The sequence below is a fragment of the Macrobrachium nipponense genome, chromosome 35 (assembly GCF_015104395.2).
Source record: "Macrobrachium nipponense isolate FS-2020 chromosome 35, ASM1510439v2, whole genome shotgun sequence".
NCBI classification, from domain to species: domain Eukaryota; kingdom Metazoa; phylum Arthropoda; class Malacostraca; order Decapoda; family Palaemonidae; genus Macrobrachium; species Macrobrachium nipponense.
The window spans coordinates 46,882,338-46,899,988 of NC_061096.1; the positions used below are offsets into that span (position 1 = coordinate 46,882,338).

A 17,651-nucleotide genomic window follows, 5' to 3' on the forward strand; every position below is an offset into this window, starting at 1 on the left:
GTTTGTATGGTGTTTTTACGTTGCAAGGAACCAGAAGTTATTCAGCAACGGGACCAGCGGCTTTACGTGACATCCGAAGCACGTTGTGAGTGAACTTCTATTACCAGAAATACACATCTCTCACACCTCAATGGAATGCCCGAGAATCAAACTCGCTGCCACCGAGGTGGCACGCCTACACTATACCGACCACGCCACTGAGGCGCTAGTTGCGTGCTGCATCCTGCCTCCTTAAGAGTCCATTACTTTTCTCCCTATGTGTGCTGTTTCTAGGAGCAAACTCTTCTCCACGAATCCTGGATCTACTTCAGCATCTATATTTTCCAGCTTCCTTTTCAGGGATCTTGGGATCGTGCCTAGTGTTCCTATGATTACGGGTACAATTAGCATCGGCATATCCATATTCTTCTTTATCCTATTTTCAGGACTTGTACTTATCTATTTTTCCTCTTTGATCCCATGTACCCTGGTGCCCACGGCACTGCGACATTGATGAGGGATGCTTTCTTGTTAGTTTTATCAATAAACGTCACATTATCATTATTATTGTAATTTCTTGGAGTTAGAAGCCACAACGGGGGACTTTCGGATACTGATCTTGTCTATTCTAACCCTGTACATAGATATATTTATAACACTACTGTGGTTTTTAATTCTCATTATTATAGCCTCTTTACAAGGGCTCCTTGGTTCATTATTATTATTATTATTATTATTATTATTATTATTATTATTATTATTATTATTATTATATTATTATTGTTATTATTATTATTATTCTGTTGATAAAATGGCAGAATTCAGCGAATTAATCTTATATATTAATCTTTTCTATTTTTCTTATTACTCGCTTTTCTGGCTTAGCAATACTTCTTAATGATTGGCCAATATTCATATTGAGAATAATGGTGATAATACCAGTTTTAACTAATAAATCCTGTTCTAAATAAAATACCCACTTCAGCTTATTCTCAATATGAATGTTGGTCATTTATTAAGAAGTATCGCTGAGCAGGAAAGCGAGTAATAAGAAAAATAGAAAAGATAATATATAAGACTAATTCGTTGAATTCTGCCATTTTATTCAACAGAATTTGTTTTGAAAGAGGGTCCCTTCTTCCAAAATATATTATTATTATATTATTATTATTATTATTATTATTATTATTATTATTATTATTATTAGTCACTGTAAGGCATGAGTTGTATGGAAGAAGTCATAAGACAGTCAATATTGAAAACCTAACAAAACAACTTGGATGAAACAGAATAGTTTTATTATGTAAGTTTTGAAGATTGTGTGTATGAGAGAGAGAGAGAGAGAGAGAGAGAGAGAGAGAGAGAGAGAGAGAGAGAGAGAGAGAGAGTAATCGGGAAATGCACTATGCCAACATATTTGAATGAAAACATATCTGAGAGACTCATTTTAAAGTTTGGCTACTGGACAGCCAGAGAGAGAGAGAGAGAGAGAGAGAGAGAGAGAGAGAGAGAGTAAGAGAGAGAAGAGAGAGAGAGAGAGGAAAATATTTCAGTGGAACTACCAACGTAACAAGTACTATTGAGAGTAGAATATCCTCTTGCGTTTCATTTTATCACGAAAAGGAGGTAATGAGACGAGGCTAATAGGCACCCCCGCCCCCCACACCCCGCCCTCTCTCTCTATAACACCTGCGATTGAATTACCTGTCTTATGTATCGTGGCTTTTGGATGGTAAAATCATTAGTCAAGATCATGCTATTCAGTTATATCTGGGAAGTGTTAATCATAGTCTTTCTTCTGATGTCAATTTGTTTTGTATAATTTTATATATAATTGTGTCTGCTTGTTTACTTGTATATATTCTTCATCTTTATCAGGCTGTGTACGTATGTATCTTCCTATGTAGCTGTGTAGCTGCTGGCATATCTTCCCACATTTGTAGGCTGTCTACCTGTGTATCTTTCTATGTATCAGTGTGGCTGTTTGTCTGTTTCGTCCTCTTTTGCAGGCTGTCTACCTATGCAGCTTTCTATGTATCATTGTAACTGTTTGTTTGCTAATCTAGCATTTTTTCAGGCTGTTGATCTGCGTATCTTCCTATGTATCATTGTGGCTGCCAATTTCAGCCTACCTATGTATCTTTCTATGCATCATTGCTGTTTGTCTATGTCTATCTGTATATTCTACATTTTTGGCAGGCTGTTTACCAATGAATGTTTCTATGTATCTTTATGGCTGTTGTCTACCTTTTAATGTAATATCCCTCTCTCTCTCTCTCTCTCTCTCTCTCTCTCTCTCTCTCTTTCTATCCAGTTTATTTATTGTTCCTCTTTGGTAAGCTTTCTCCTTATGTATCTTTCTATGTATTGTTGTGACTGTAGGTCTATTATTTTTCCTCTGGCAGGCTGTATACCTATGCATAATCCTAAGTATTAGTGTGGCTGATTGTTAAACTGTCCATTTTCTTAAGTATCCACGAAAAATATATAATACCTTTAATGATGTATAGTATATCTGAATATTTATCTGAATATATTTATCCATGTGGCTATTAATTAATTTTCTAAATCAGATAAATAACGAAAATGATACTGAGAAAAATTCTTGCCTGTTGAAATAAACCGGATGAATGATTGAAACTTATGACCTAGAATCGAGAACCTTCCTTTTTAATAAAAAAAAACGTTTTCGTGTATATTTGCAGTCCATTCATTCGTGGGTTAAAAACCCCAGAAAAGTAATTGAATTTCCAAAATGCCAGATGGGTGTGAATTCAATCATTCTCTTTCTGTCAACGGTTTGAGGTTCGACAAATTAATTCCAGTTAATTGCTTCCTAAGAAGTCTGACCTGACCAGTCATCAGTCATCAATAACACCTGGATTGGACGATTGACACTTTTTCCAGGTGTACCTGAGTAATGTAATGACGTGTAATTTATGAGCCAATTTATCATTTCAATGGTGAATAGTCATTTGTCACGACGCAGCCGAGAAATTTGGATATAAGAACCTCCCAGTCCCTTGTCAAATCATTCTGGGACGGGACCAGTTAACTAAACCTAAACAGGCAGAAGAAGCCGAGGTTTAGCCCAGTTCAACAGACTGATAGTCGTCAGAGTCATCACCAGAAAGGGAGGAAGAAGATGAGTCCAAGAATCTTTAGAACTGGAGCACCTTTGGTCCTCTTGATGAGTCTGTTGGTGACACCCTCTCTGGCCCACGTCATTTTGGAAGTAAGTGAAATATAATTTGGAGTTTCTGTGAGGTAAGGAAGGCTAGGTGCTGTATGGAAAAGCTGGAGAATCTGGTGAAGGAAGGATGGATTAGTCTAGATTTAATAAAGACAAAGAAACCTAATAATTCGTCAGAAGGAATAGCTGATGTTTACTCTAATATGATGGCAGTACTGACGTTCTCCAAGGTGACTAGAGGACATGTTGATATTGGCTGTTGTAAGAGAGACATTAATCTTAACTATGGGTCAGTCAGGAAGGTATTAAATGTTTAAAAGATTTATCATAACCTTTTTGAAAAAAGGTATCATCAAATTTTACTGTTTGAGGGTCGAAGTTAATGAGGTATTTTGAATGACTGTAGCTTTAAAACAAAGATTTTTATTAACTCCCCAAGGGTTATATATTATCTGACATAAAATATTTTTTATCTGCATGACTAAATATATTTTCTGACTTTTGAAAGCAAAGATTTCATGAGTGGATATATTTTCTGACTTTTTAAGATAAAGATTTGATTTACTTAGACATGAATATTCTTTCTGGTTTTGTGATTCCAATCTTCCATCACAGCCCCGTGGTGCCAAAAATGGAACTGGAGTCCAGCCGAGAGGTAAAGTATTCAGCAACATCTTGACAGTCAATGATATTAAGTGATGATAACTGTGTTTAAACGTCTGTGATAACGATAACTGTTACTTTTTAATTACTTTAAAAATTCTTATTAAATATAAAATCACAAGCCTGTAAACTTTCAAAATATCAACTTTTGTAGTCTACAATGACTTAAAAAATTCGTATTAGATATAAAATCACGATCCTGTAAGTTATCAAAAACTTACTTTTCTAATCTGTGTAAGAAGTAATTTATTTATATAATTCTGATACGGTTGACAGAATCTGCATTCATAAAAACAATGCAATATTTTAATGCTCATTCACACACACACACACACACACACACACAAACAAACACACATACACACACACACACACAACACACACACACACACACATATATATATGATATATATATATACTATTATATAGATAGATAAATATTATATTAATATATATATACACACATTACATATACACACACACACCAAGCACCCATTAAATGTTCATTCACACACACACAAACATGCACACATAAGCACCCATAAAATGTTTATTCACACACACAAATACACACACACAAATCCATCCATTACATTTTCATTCACACACATACACACACACGCATCCATGAAATATTAATTCACACACACATGTACATACACACACGCACACACACACACACACACACACAAAACTGGCGTTTCTTCAGGAAAAGAGCAACATATAAACTCTCAAGGTCCTAGAATTTTAAAAGGAATGGCGCGTATTAATCTAATAAGGTAGAATTTTTCAAGTGTCTAGAATTTACGAAACAGTTGATTAGACAGTCACACATTCTTTGGCAATTAGCCTAAAATTGACCTAACCCCTTTGACCCGACCTCCTTCGTGACCAGTGACCGCCTGCGATGCAGCTGACCAAGCCCCCATGGGGAGTGTGACCGATTTGGCGCCAGGGGAAACAGTCTGCATTGATTCCCCGGGGTTTCCCGCATATTACCCAAACAACTTCGACAACTACTGGGGATTTAAGGTAAGACGATTGCAAGGCGTAATCGTTGATGTTGTAAGATTTATAGAGAGGGGGATTAATCCCATTTATATAATAGCAGTAGGATTTATGAAGGTAAATCCTTACTCATAGAGAGGGGTTAATATCATTTATGTAGTAAGATTTATGAACGCAAATCCTCGCTCATAGAGAAAGATTAATTCCATTTATGTAGTGATATTTATGGAGACTTATGAAAGTAAATCCCCAATCATAGAGAGCGATTGATCATATTTATGTGGTATATTTATGGAGATTTGTGAAGGTAAATCCTCACTCATGGAGTGGGATTAATCCGATTTATGTAATAAGATTTATGAAGTTAGATCCTCATCCACAGAGAGGGAATAATCCCATTTATGCAATAATATTTATGAAGGTAAATAAATTCCTTTTCACAGAGTGGTCTTAGTCCCATTTATGTAGTGAGATTTATGGAGACTTACGTAGGTAAACCCTAACTCATGGAAAGGGAATAATCCCATTTACGTAATCCCGTGTATGCAGTAGGATTCATGGGGATTTATGAGGGTAAATCCCTTTTCAAAGAGATGGATAAATCCCACTTACCTAGTATGATTTTGATTTTCCTTTATTTTCGACAGAGGACGGATCCAAACAGCAAGCTGTCAATCACCTGCATGCCAGTAGCCATTGAAGGAAGTCCTGACTGCATGAATGACCGCTTGGTTATCAGTCACGCCTGTGAATGGGGAAGGTAGGATTTAGAAAAAGTCCTTCACGTGCACGCACGCACGCAATCACGCAATCATATACGCAAGCAATGAGAGCGATAATTAAGAGATAGGTCGATAGGCTTGCTTCTTCTTCCCAGCTTTAACCCATTTTTATATGCTTACAAATAATAATAATAAATAAAAATAAAAAATAATAATAAATAATAATAATGATAATAATAATCAATAATAATAATAATAATAATAATAATAATAATAAGAATATTATCATTATCATAATCATATAATAGTAAATAATAATTATTATTATTATGATGATTTATTATTATTATTATTATTATTATTATTATTATTATGATTATTATATTATTATTATTATTATATTATTATTATTATTATTATTATTATTATTATTATTATAATAAAGATTTTCCTCTACTCATCAAAATGAGTCAACATCAGTGATTTCAAATTGTTCGGTAATAATAATAATAATAATAATCATCAATAATAATAAAAATAATAATAATAATGGGACACCAGAGTTGAAGATAAAAAGAGAGGGAAAAAATTGGATAAGTATCAAGATCTGAAAATAGAAATAAGAAGAATATGGGATATGCCAGTGGAAATCGTACCCATAATCATAGGAGCACTAGGCACGATCCCAAGATCCCTGAAAAGGAATCTAGAAAAACTAGACGCTGAAGTAGCTCCAGGACTCAAGCAGAAGAGTGTGATCCTAGAAACGGCACACATAGTAAGAAAAGTGATGGACTCCCAAGGAGGCACTATGCAACCCGGAACCCCACACTATAAATACCACCCAGTCGAATTGGAGGACTGTGATAGAGCAAAAAAAACAAAAAAAAAAAACAAAAAAATAATAATAATAAGAAAAGTGATGGACTCCTAAAAAATAATAATCTATTAGGCACATAAACATACGACTGGAGAGAGAGAGAGAGAGAGAGAGAGAGAGAGAGAGAGAGAGAGAGAGAAAAATGATATTCGACCTAAATAGAAATGTTAGAATTATTGCTCAACATTTATTGTGTTTAAGTGACATGGTAGAATTTATGGAATGACGTCTTTGTGATATATTCCAGACACACACATAAAAACACACATACGCACACGCATACACACACACATACTATGCAGCATTCCTAAAAAAAGGGTGATTTGTCACATAAAGATTGTTGATTTGGAAATACACTTATCATCAAGAACCCTGGAAGCATTTCCAGACCGCTTCAAATTCCATACGCACACACACACACGCACACAAATGCACACACAAAACTATATAACATTCCTAAAAAAAGGGTAATTTATACATAAAAATTGCTTATTTGGGAATACACCTATCTTTCAAGAACCCTGAAGACATTCCCTAACCACTAAAAGCTGGCAAAAATGACGCTATCCATTTGCATTTCGTAATTATTCATTCATTTATCCATTTTTCCTTATACATTTAGATACTGTGGTGCCAACCGCCCATCCACTATCACTGCCTGCTCCAACTGGCTCAACGTGAGGTTCCAGACCAACGGTTATGAACAAAAAATGGGTTTCAAATGTCTGGTCTCAGCCTCAGATGGTAAGTTTTCAACCTGTGTTCATCAGATGTTAGCGTTATAGTAGATTCACATCAACCGTGTATTTGATGTCTAGGCCTGTCCCTTACGACGCTCCTGATTGGCTGTTGATAAACCAATCACAGGGCTGGAAACTTTGACTCTCAAGAGAGTTCATATAGGTAGGATCTATGTTCCACCTCTCCTGAAGGATACGCCTTTCAAAAGTATCCCTCAGGAGATGAGGAACATAGATCCTGCCTATGTGAACTCTCTCGAGAGACTGAGAGTTTCCATCCCTGTGATTGGCTTATCAACAGCCAGTCAGGAGTGTCGTAAGGGACAGGCCTAGACATCAAATGCACGGTTGATGTGAATCTACTATAGTAGTATGTTGCTTTTCAGTATCTGAGATTATTATAATTTATATATTTCTGTTAACGTTATCATTTGTTGTCAGATCACTGTTAAATTAATTTTCATGTTTACTTGTGTTATTAACCAAATACTGTTAGATGTTTACTGGAATTTCCCCTTTTCACCTATGATTAATAATCGTTATCAACAACCGTTATCTATTATCAACAACCATTACCTATGATTAATGACCATTATCAATAACCATTACCTGTTATTGATAACCATGATCAATAATCATTGCCTGTTATCAATAACCATTATTCTTTTAATGTTCCAGTGACGACTACAACAACTGCCACAACCACAACGCCTACTACAACAACTACAACCACCAAGCCTACAACTACTTCTACCACAACGACCACCACACCAACTACAACCACTACTTCAACAACAACTTCAACGGCTACAACCACAACAACGCCCACGACAACTACAACTACAACAACTACCAAACCTACAACTACAACCGCTACAACCACACCTACAACAACTACAACATCGACTTCAACTTCTACAACTACAATGAATCCTAATTTGATCTTATGTGGTAAGCAGACTATGAAAAATTAAAGTTTGTCATTAACATGTTGATGAAATGTAATGAGCATGTCACAAACACGTCACAGACAGGTTGACAACAAATCAACAACCATAAGGGGAGAACGAACCTTACACAAATACTGGATAATTGTACAAAGTCCTGATTATGATACCAATAAATTGTCGACTTATATTCAGCATGTTTGTGACGTGTGTGGAAAAAGTTGCCAACATGTTTTAAGACATGTTTCTGTTTCTACCTAAACATTTGAAGTAATTCAATATCATTTTACAGAATGCGGAATAACAAACGCTACCACAATTTTAGGTGTTCAGTTGACTTGTATTCAACATGTTTGTGATATGTATGTGCTAAATTGTCAACATGTGTTTATGTTGACAACTTAGCACATACATGTCACAAACATGTTGAATACAAGTCAATACTATGGCAGTGTTTGTTATTCCGCATTCATAACTAGAAACGAAGAAACATTTTTAAGACACGTTTCTTTGTTTCAAGTTAAACAATTTAAGTAATCCATCATTATGTCACAGAATGTGGAATACCAAACGCTGCCAGAATTGTAGGAGGTGTCCAGTCGACCACGAACCGCTACCCTTGGCTCGTGGGACTGTCTGATGTGGGTGGAGATGACAAACCTTTCTGTGGAGGAACCATTGTCAACAACGAGTGGATTGTCACAGCAGCTCATTGCGTTAAAGGGTAAAGTTCCCCCTGGATCCCTTTCTTGTTTGATTGAATTACTGTTGTCACAACATTTAAGTATTCTTGACCAGAGAGGAAGTCTTAAGGACCTGGGAATTTATAATTGCTTGGCTGGTTTAGACTAAGCAAGTCTTATATACTATAGTACATTCACATCAACCGTGCATTTGATGTCTAGGCCAGCCCCTTACGACGCTCCTGATTGGCTGTTGATAAGCCAGTCACAGGGCAGAAGACTCTCAGTCTCTCTCGAGAGTTCACATGGGTAGGATCTATGTCTCACTTCTCCTGAGGGATACGTCTTTCAGGAGAGGTGAACATACATCCTACCTAAGTGAACTCTCTCGAGAGACTGAGAGTTTCCAGCCCTGTGATTGGCTAATCAACAGCCAATCAGGAGCGTCGTAAGGGACTGGCCTAGACATCAAATGCACGCTTGATGGGAATTTACTATAGTACAGGTTCTTTCAGTAAGGCTGATAGTGCTCAAGGGTATGGGAGGCCTGTTGTGGACCTTTGGAGTCTTTGTCACCAACATTTGGGTAATTTGGTCGATGGTTAAAGATAGTGAAATTGTATTCATAGATCAGTATACCTTATACTGAGGTGCACTATTAGCAATGATCTGAAACATTAAAAAGAAACAATGAAGATATTACTGTTTTCATGCTTTTAGATTCTTCTAGTTCTATTTTTACTTCTGGAAGGTTTTAAAAAAATCCACCTCAAATTCAATTCACAATTTAAATTCTCTACAGAACGACCTATTATTCTCCTGCAGGATGACAGCGGATCAGCTGCAAGTCCTACTGAACATGTGGGACTGGGCCAACGGATCCACACGGACTGTCAAGAGAACTGTTGACAAAGTTATTATGCATCCAAGCTACAATGCACAAACAGTGAGTGAACAAGGAATAATTGAACCTCTGGTCATTTTCATTTAATGTGAATGTAATGTATTCATGCTGTGATTTAGATACTTTGACCCGAAAATCATGCTAGTTAAGTAACTCACATTTCACCAGTATGGAGGATATATACAGTTAAATATTGCAAGTACGTATATCATAAAGAATAGGTATTTCTATCCTTAGTCGAGTTAAGATACTTTGACTCGAAAATCATGTTAGTTAAGTAACTCGCATTTCACCAGTAATGGAGCCCATATACAATTAAACACTGCAAGTACATATATATCAAAAAGCGATGTACCGAGAATAGGTACTTCTATCCTTAGTTGAGGTTGTTGTTTAATATGAGCCTTATTCAGGATTTGTAATGACGTAGAACTCATTTCATTATATTTTCTTTGGCAGACGTTTTACGGAAGGATGCACATTCTGACTCCACACCTCCCTATTTATACTGAAGTCTTAGGAAATATAGTAACTCACTGATTCTAATCCAATGTCAAGAATGTTTAATATGAATATCTTAAAATTCCAGCACTTACTCCTAGTAACACTTCATTAGTAGTAACCAAAAATTCTATAAATTCCAGTGCTTCCTTTTAAATTCTATATTTTAGAGCCTGAAACCAACTTTTCCTTTTGCTTTCGACAGTACAACAACGACATCGCCCTTCTGCACTTGTCAACCCCGATCAGCTTCACCAATTTCCCGGGAATCAAGCCAATCTGTCTTCCTCCAAGCACGGCAGACTATGCTGGAAAAGACGCCGTCGTCACTGGCTGGGGTGTGACTTCCTCTGGTCAGTTTCTATACGGGAGTTAGACTCTGCCTTGTTTTGTCTAGATTATAAGATGAAAGAATCTACAGGTTTTGATGGTTTACTATAATTTCATTACAGTAGACTGCTGGTGGTCAGAACTTAAGCTATATTGGATTTGGTTAATGTTTCCATATCATCTGTACCATTCTTGTTTAGAAGTTGGGTAAACAGGAAACCCCCCAATCGATCACTTCAAGATGCAACATATTCTTGTTTTCATAAACTGACTTGTTGAAAAATAACTCTCCAAATTTCACTCATAAGTTTTGTTTCGTGTGGTATTATACCACATATAACCAGCTAGATGATTGAACCAGTGAAAATCATTGAAATACAATCTTTCACGTAACCAAGATGATTAATATTTTTCTCATCCACTTTGGTAGGTGGTACTCAGCCAAACATAGTCAGGGAGGTGACTGTGCCAATAACAACTCAGGCTGCCTGTGAGGCTGCTTATGGTACCGCTGTCACTCAGAACATGATCTGTGCTGGACTCAAAGCCGGGGGCAAGGATTCTTGCCAGGTAATAAGAGCAATGTGGATCTTACTATTTCTCTCCTGTTAGGTATAGCTTGGACATTTAAATATATGTTTCCACTCATTTCTAAACTGTAATGCTGTTCAGAATAGCAAGTGAAAACTTTATTTTCCTAAGAATGTTCTGATATGTCTGCTACTTTTTTCACTGATAATGAGTTCAATATGCCTGTCAGGTAGTTCTTATCCATATTTGTGTATGATTTTTAGGAGTCTTGATTTTCTTTGATAGAACTTCCACCAAAAATATGCAGTATCAAAGGTATGGCGTCACATGTCTGTGTTTGAGAACAATTCTTGATTTTTTCCATTCTTTTACGTGCTATTTACCATAGTTGTTCTGAGTGCACTTCCTGCAACTTTCAATGTCTCTTCATTTCGTAAGAATAATTCCATCGCAAGAGGTAATAATCTCTCCTGAATCTCTGCGAATTCTGCTCTGTACAGGGAGACAGTGGAGGTCCCCTGACAGTCCCTAATGGCTCTGGGAAACATTACCTGGCTGGCGTTGTCAGCTGGGGTGACGGATGTGCTGCTCCGGACAAATATGGAGTCTATACCGACGTCCCAAGTAAGCCGTTAGGTCTTGGTGATAATGTAAAGCAAATACATCTTTCTTACGAGTTTGTATACGTTTGACGCTTGTGTTACTGATTTCTTGTGTGTGTGTTTGTGTATGTATTTATAACTGGCAATCAAATGACAGAACTGGAGTTCATCTCTTCAGAAGGATTCTAACTCATATCCGCTGAGTTTCAAGCACACACCTTTAACCCATATCATATCAAATGAGAAAGTGATGATCACGTCAAATGAATATGAGCATACTACACACATCCATATATGCTGTGTAATTACAGCTGCATGTTTTCCTTTGCAGATTACGTCAGCTGGATTACCCAGAATGCAGCCTCTGGCAAATACTGCTCTAGTTAAAGAGAGAAAGTTTGGTCATCGGTCCACTTTGCTTGTGACATTCTCTGGTTCCTGGATGAATAAATCTTGAAGGAAAGCATTAAACTTTGTCTATTATTTCTACCTGCTTTCAGTACATTGGACTGGTATCATATGTATGTCAGGTAACTAAAATCACAAGGGTAAATGAGCATTGGTGTTCATTTATCAAAACTTATAAGTCCACTAAAATCTTGAGAGGTTTTTTCATTCTTTTATCATTAGAGGGAAAATGTAAAAGTATTTTTTTATTTTCTTTTATTTTTTGTACAGCTAACATTGCTAACATTTCACTGCACACTGTTATAACCTAACTTAACTCGACTGAACAATTTCTTCCTAAACCGTATTCGACCTAAATGACGACTCCAACCTAACTGTTATTATTATAACTCAGAAGGTGAACCCTATTCATACGGTAGAAGCTCACAGAGGCATTGACTTGAAATTCAAACTTCAAAAGAAGATGTTGGTGTTCATTCAATAAAAGTAACAGAATGTGATGGGAAATAAAGGAAGAAAGGATCAATTATTGGAAGAAAAGTGAAACACTGAGTAAATAAATAGGTAAACAATGTAAGTTAATTATGAAATACAAGAATTGATTCTGGGTAGTAATGCAGTACATCTTCGCTCCAAATTTTGAGGTTCCAACGTGTAACAATATTTGATTTGCTTTTCTAAAAGAGCCGTTTTCTATTCTCCCTGCGAGATTATTGATCACACTCTCTCCTCTTTTTCTCCTTAACCCCCCACACCCCTTCCTGCCCATCAACACTCAGAAATTGATGTCAGAAAGGACCCAAAGCTATTTTTCATACCCCTCAGCAACCAATGAGATCCAAAAGGATTGATTTATAATGCGCTGGAGTTTCCACAATAGGCGGTTCCAGTTTCCAGACTCCTCGTCATCATTTTTCCAGGGCGAGTTTCCAGGTTTCAAGACCGAAGTGTATAAGTTCATGTATGGATAAGTGTGTGAGTGTGTACGTTCATCAGTTAGGAAACTAAATATAAATAGTATTTATTCATATTCTCATTCTGTTCAGATATATGTATTTTTTGAATATATCATGACGATAAACATATATTCGCTTCTTTGTAAATAATTGTGTTCCTTCATCATTGTGTTAATTTCTAGCAATAATTATTATACATGAATAAGAGAGGCTAAATTTTAGCTTAAATACTTTTGCGGTAAGATGTGAAACATTGATAAATAAGTACTATGAAAGGGATTAACATTTAGGTATTGAAATTTGTTGTTGTTGCAATTCTGCAAGAAAATAACGTTTTAAAAAGCACAATACTGCTTGATTGCATGCCTTTTTTTCAACACCATAACTTGAAAAGCAATAGCAAATAACAGAAGCAGCATCGTGATAAAGCAAAAGAAAAAAAAATCCTACTAAAAAAAACTACTAATCTAAAAAAGATATTTGTATAGCTGTAGACAACGGCCTAAGCAAGTGATTCCTGAAGGACAGAAGTTATGTAACAAACAAGAGGACAAAAGTAGCATTATATATCTCGGGCCAGAATGTGTAGTTACTGAAAATGCCACAAAAACTGTGTCACTTCCCTTGTGGACTTACTTACCTCATATTCTATATCACATTTTTAGCCCCATGACAGAATTTTTACGAAAAGGAGCAAAATAAAAGCAGTGTTACAACTTATAGCTCCCACGCCAGAATACACGCAATTCATTTCATCATGTATACGCAATTTGAGGAACCTTAAAAGTACATCATTCCGACCCGTCAGAGTCATAGCGGGATTAATCTAGCTTTTCACTCTCGCCCGGTCACGGAGTGAAAAATTAGCCTGTGCCTTTTCTGACAACAGTGTCACCCGGATCAAGTAAAGAGCGAATGGAAATTCACACAGCAGGCTGGCCATTGTATAATATGGACGAGAGGAGTCTTATGAGAGGGAACTATATATATATATATATATATATATATATATATATATATATATATATATATATATATATATAGTATATATATACTATATATATATATATATATATATATATATATATATATATATATATATGTATATATATACGTATATATATATATATATATATATATATATATATATATATATATATATATATATATATATATATATATATATATATATATATATATATATATATATATATATATATATATATATATATATATATATATATATATATATATATATATATATATATATATATACATGTGTGTACGTTCCTACCTTCCCCTCCATCTCCAAATCTCCAACATTCCTCCCCCAGGGGTTCCCCCCAACCCTGCAACAGCCCCTCTTCCCGTAATGTAAACAGTAATGCACGTTTTTTGGGCAGAATATTTCTCATATAATCTTCAAAAGCTTAAATAACCTCTAGAAGTGACCAACATTAACACCCAGAGTTAATGGAATATCAGTTAAGGGAATAAATTCAATGTTATGTTAACATAAAATCGGTGAAATAGTGAAACAACAAATCAGATCTGGTGTCAAAAGTTGTCATTTGGATGTAACTGATAAACAATGGACAAAATATTACATCACTATTGTATTGCAGAGTTTAAATTATATTAAGTTATTATTCGTGTCTTAACCGAAAAATAAGATTATTAAACTGAAATTAAAATCTAAAAAAAAAAAAACTATTTTAAATGCAGGAATGTTGACGATATGCTGTACCACTTCTCTATATCACAACCCCATTTTACTCTCAAGCACCTGTCAGGATAAGTCTTACGGCCGCGAGAAGAAAAGATGAAAAATCTCTCTTTTTAACCTGTCTTTTTCCTACCTGACTGTCTTTCCATCCGTCTGTCTGTCGCTCTCTCTTTCTCTGTTTGCCGGGCAAAAGAAACCTCGCAAAAAGCTATTGAAAGCGCAACTTGCAATGAAAAACTCATTTCCCCCCTAAATGCAATATGCTTTCCGAGTAAGGGAAAAATATAGAAAACGGGAAGAATTGCAGACAGCCTGAGTCGTACCCCATACTGAAGTATTTTGTTCCAGGCGGACTTTTGAATTGAAACGTGCTCGCTTGCTTGGCTTTTATTCGTTATTGTTTTGCCTGTGTACACGTAGATGAATGTTAGATCTGTTGCATTTCTTTACTTAAGGTTCAGCTGCTTTTATTTCGTTATGTAACAAAGTTGTTACGTACCTACTGTGCATTTCAGGGCTGTGTCTAGTTGATTTTCGCCGATAAAATCTTACCAAAGCGTCGGATATGGATCTTACCTAGGAAATAGCTATCTGAAGCCACAGCCTAATTGGCAAATATATGCAGTGATGTCTAAATAGGATAATTAAGGCACTTATCAGAGTAAAACAAAGAAATTTAAAGGGAAACGTAGCTAAATCTAGCAGGCTCGTACATAGAGGCTAGAAAAACGTCATTACTGAAGGTCCTTCCACTCATTGATACGCAAGTATGACGTACTTTACCAGACACCCCGCCCATACACTTTATGAATGAAGACTCGGTATTGGTGGTATATTAGTAGTAGCACTTGTATAAGGAATTCTTATATTGTTCCACACACTCCAACTCCTAAATAGAGTACAATAAGGGAATGGGCAATAAATGAGAATAATAATTGTGTAATACGGTTCTATGGCGAAATTCCCGTTTCTTTTAACTTGAAATATGCCCCAAGCCTTACACATTCTCTGTGAAAACCTTTGCTACCCTGGAGTTTCAAAGATGCTTGCAATGTTACCAGTTGCATCGGGCCAAAATATCGTACCAAACACCTCTAAATGATCGTATTTTCATTTAAATTTAATTGTATTTCACCAATTCCAAAGGTTTTGTAACTGAGTGAAAGGGTTAATAGAAATTACATTATGATTGCTATGTATTCCCATAGTCAACGTAAAATTGTACAATGAAAATAGTAACATTGCCATATGTATATTTACGAAATTCCTTTGCTGTAATATTTTCATATGTATGGTATATATACCAAATTCTAATTCATTGCCCGTGGTATTATCAATGGATACCGTATTATTAACGTCATTCTCAAAAATGATATGTCTGGCCTCTCCTTTAATACTTATTGTACTACAAGAGGGTAAAAAATATTTGTTTCTATGATCATTATCATACTACTGGGAACCCTGCTATTACGTCTGATGTCATTGTTTACGTCACAACTAGCCTCTCTCAGGGTGCTCACTAAATTTAGCTAAGTTTCCCTTTAAATTTCTTTTATTTACTTTGGTAAGTGCCTTAATTATCCACATTAGACATCTCTGCATGTTTTTGCCTATTAGGCCGCGGCGTCAAATTGCTTTTCCAAAATACGATCCATATCTGATGCTTTGGTAAGATTTTATTGACGAAAATCAGTTCGACACAGACCTGAAATACACAGTAGAAAGTTGAAGGGATGAACCAGTTTGCAAAATTGCAAAAAATGGAAGTTAACTGATACTTTTCCCATTACTTATCAATACTGATATCTTTATTCAACCCCTTTTCAATGTTAATATACCTGGAGTCACAAAATGTAAACATACGGCCTAAAAAAACGAGAAAAGCTTAAGAACTAGGCCCATATTAGTTAAGGCATCTAACAGTCTCCCTCACTAAAGCACAAGCCTAAATAGGTAACAGCCTTATGGAGGGAAAACTTTTGTTCTCATAGCCATAAGTGACATCTTAGCAAACGGACGCTGTAAATCTAATTACGAAGATAAAATAGATAAGAGCACAATCAATGAGAAACATGAGAAGTATCACAGGAAAGCCTATTCAGCCTCGTCTTGTTACCCTTATTTATTTATGGAAAAACTGATCAATAAGGAATCTGTGAAAAATATAACCTCGCTGGAAAGAGTTGTAATGACCTCATCGTTTATTGCAGATCAGGTAAAATGAATGAATTAATAGTCTTCAGAGAGAGGCAATCATGGTATCAGAGTAATAAATCATATTTAATGGTTTCCAGCGAGTCAAAAGCTGATTTAATAAATAGGAAAGAAATGTTTAATGGCTCGACTCTGAACTATGAAGGTGTCCATATTCACCAAAATTTAAAAAGATTTCACTTACATTATGAACCAAAGTAAATTCTTGTCTATTTATAAACCGTTGTAAAAGTAAATAATGGGAACTAGATGCACCAACAGGTAAATTAAACACTGAATCGAAGGGCAAACGAAAACCAGTCCTTCTCGAATGGACTCCGAAATTTAGCAAAATGGAGAATGTCCCCAAAATGTGAGGATACAAGTCGAGATGAAAGATAGCGTTAAATCTTTTTTTCATTCTCTGTAGTTTAATGGATAAATGACGAGGCTTGGCGTTGCACAGTATAGTTCAAGACCAAGTTTGAAAGCAGATTTATCTATGCAGAATTATCCTCAAGGGAATGCTTGACTCTGTGAAATGAATACACACACACACACAAACATGTATTTTATATAAGTATACGTATACATAAATGTAGTCTTTACAAATGCATACAAGAAACTACAAATAATACAATATGCAAAATGAAGACACAATTTATTCTGAAAATTTATGAAAAAA

The 17,651-nt window shown here is 35.6% G+C and overlaps 1 protein-coding gene across 1 annotated transcript; it reads left to right on the forward strand.

The window, feature by feature from the left end:
* Window positions 1-3,011: 3,011 nt before the first annotated feature.
* Window positions 3,012-12,154, forward strand: LOC135208744 (serine proteinase stubble-like). The gene is made up of 12 exons (XM_064241241.1): window positions 3,012-3,214; window positions 3,788-3,827; window positions 4,731-4,867; window positions 5,491-5,603; window positions 7,068-7,189; window positions 7,864-8,136; window positions 8,688-8,856; window positions 9,641-9,761; window positions 10,426-10,573; window positions 10,981-11,120; window positions 11,582-11,705; window positions 12,015-12,154. Exons 1-12 carry the CDS (start codon window positions 3,125-3,127, stop codon window positions 12,068-12,070), a joined length of 1,533 nt encoding a protein of 510 aa, XP_064097311.1. The 5' UTR covers window positions 3,012-3,124; the 3' UTR covers window positions 12,071-12,154.
* Window positions 12,155-17,651: the final 5,497 nt, after the last annotated feature.

Bases quoted from the DNA above. Each gene is read 5' to 3' on its own strand.
- LOC135208744 (XM_064241241.1), top strand. From the start codon at position 3,125: ATGAGTCCAAGAATCTTTAGAACTGGAGCACCTTTGGTCCTCTTGATG. The intron at 4,868-5,490 runs GTAAGACGATTG...TATTTTCGACAG, and splicing joins ACAACTACTGGGGATTTAAG to AGGACGGATCCAAACAGCAA. The intron at 7,190-7,863 runs GTAAGTTTTCAA...TTAATGTTCCAG, and splicing joins TCTGGTCTCAGCCTCAGATG to TGACGACTACAACAACTGCC.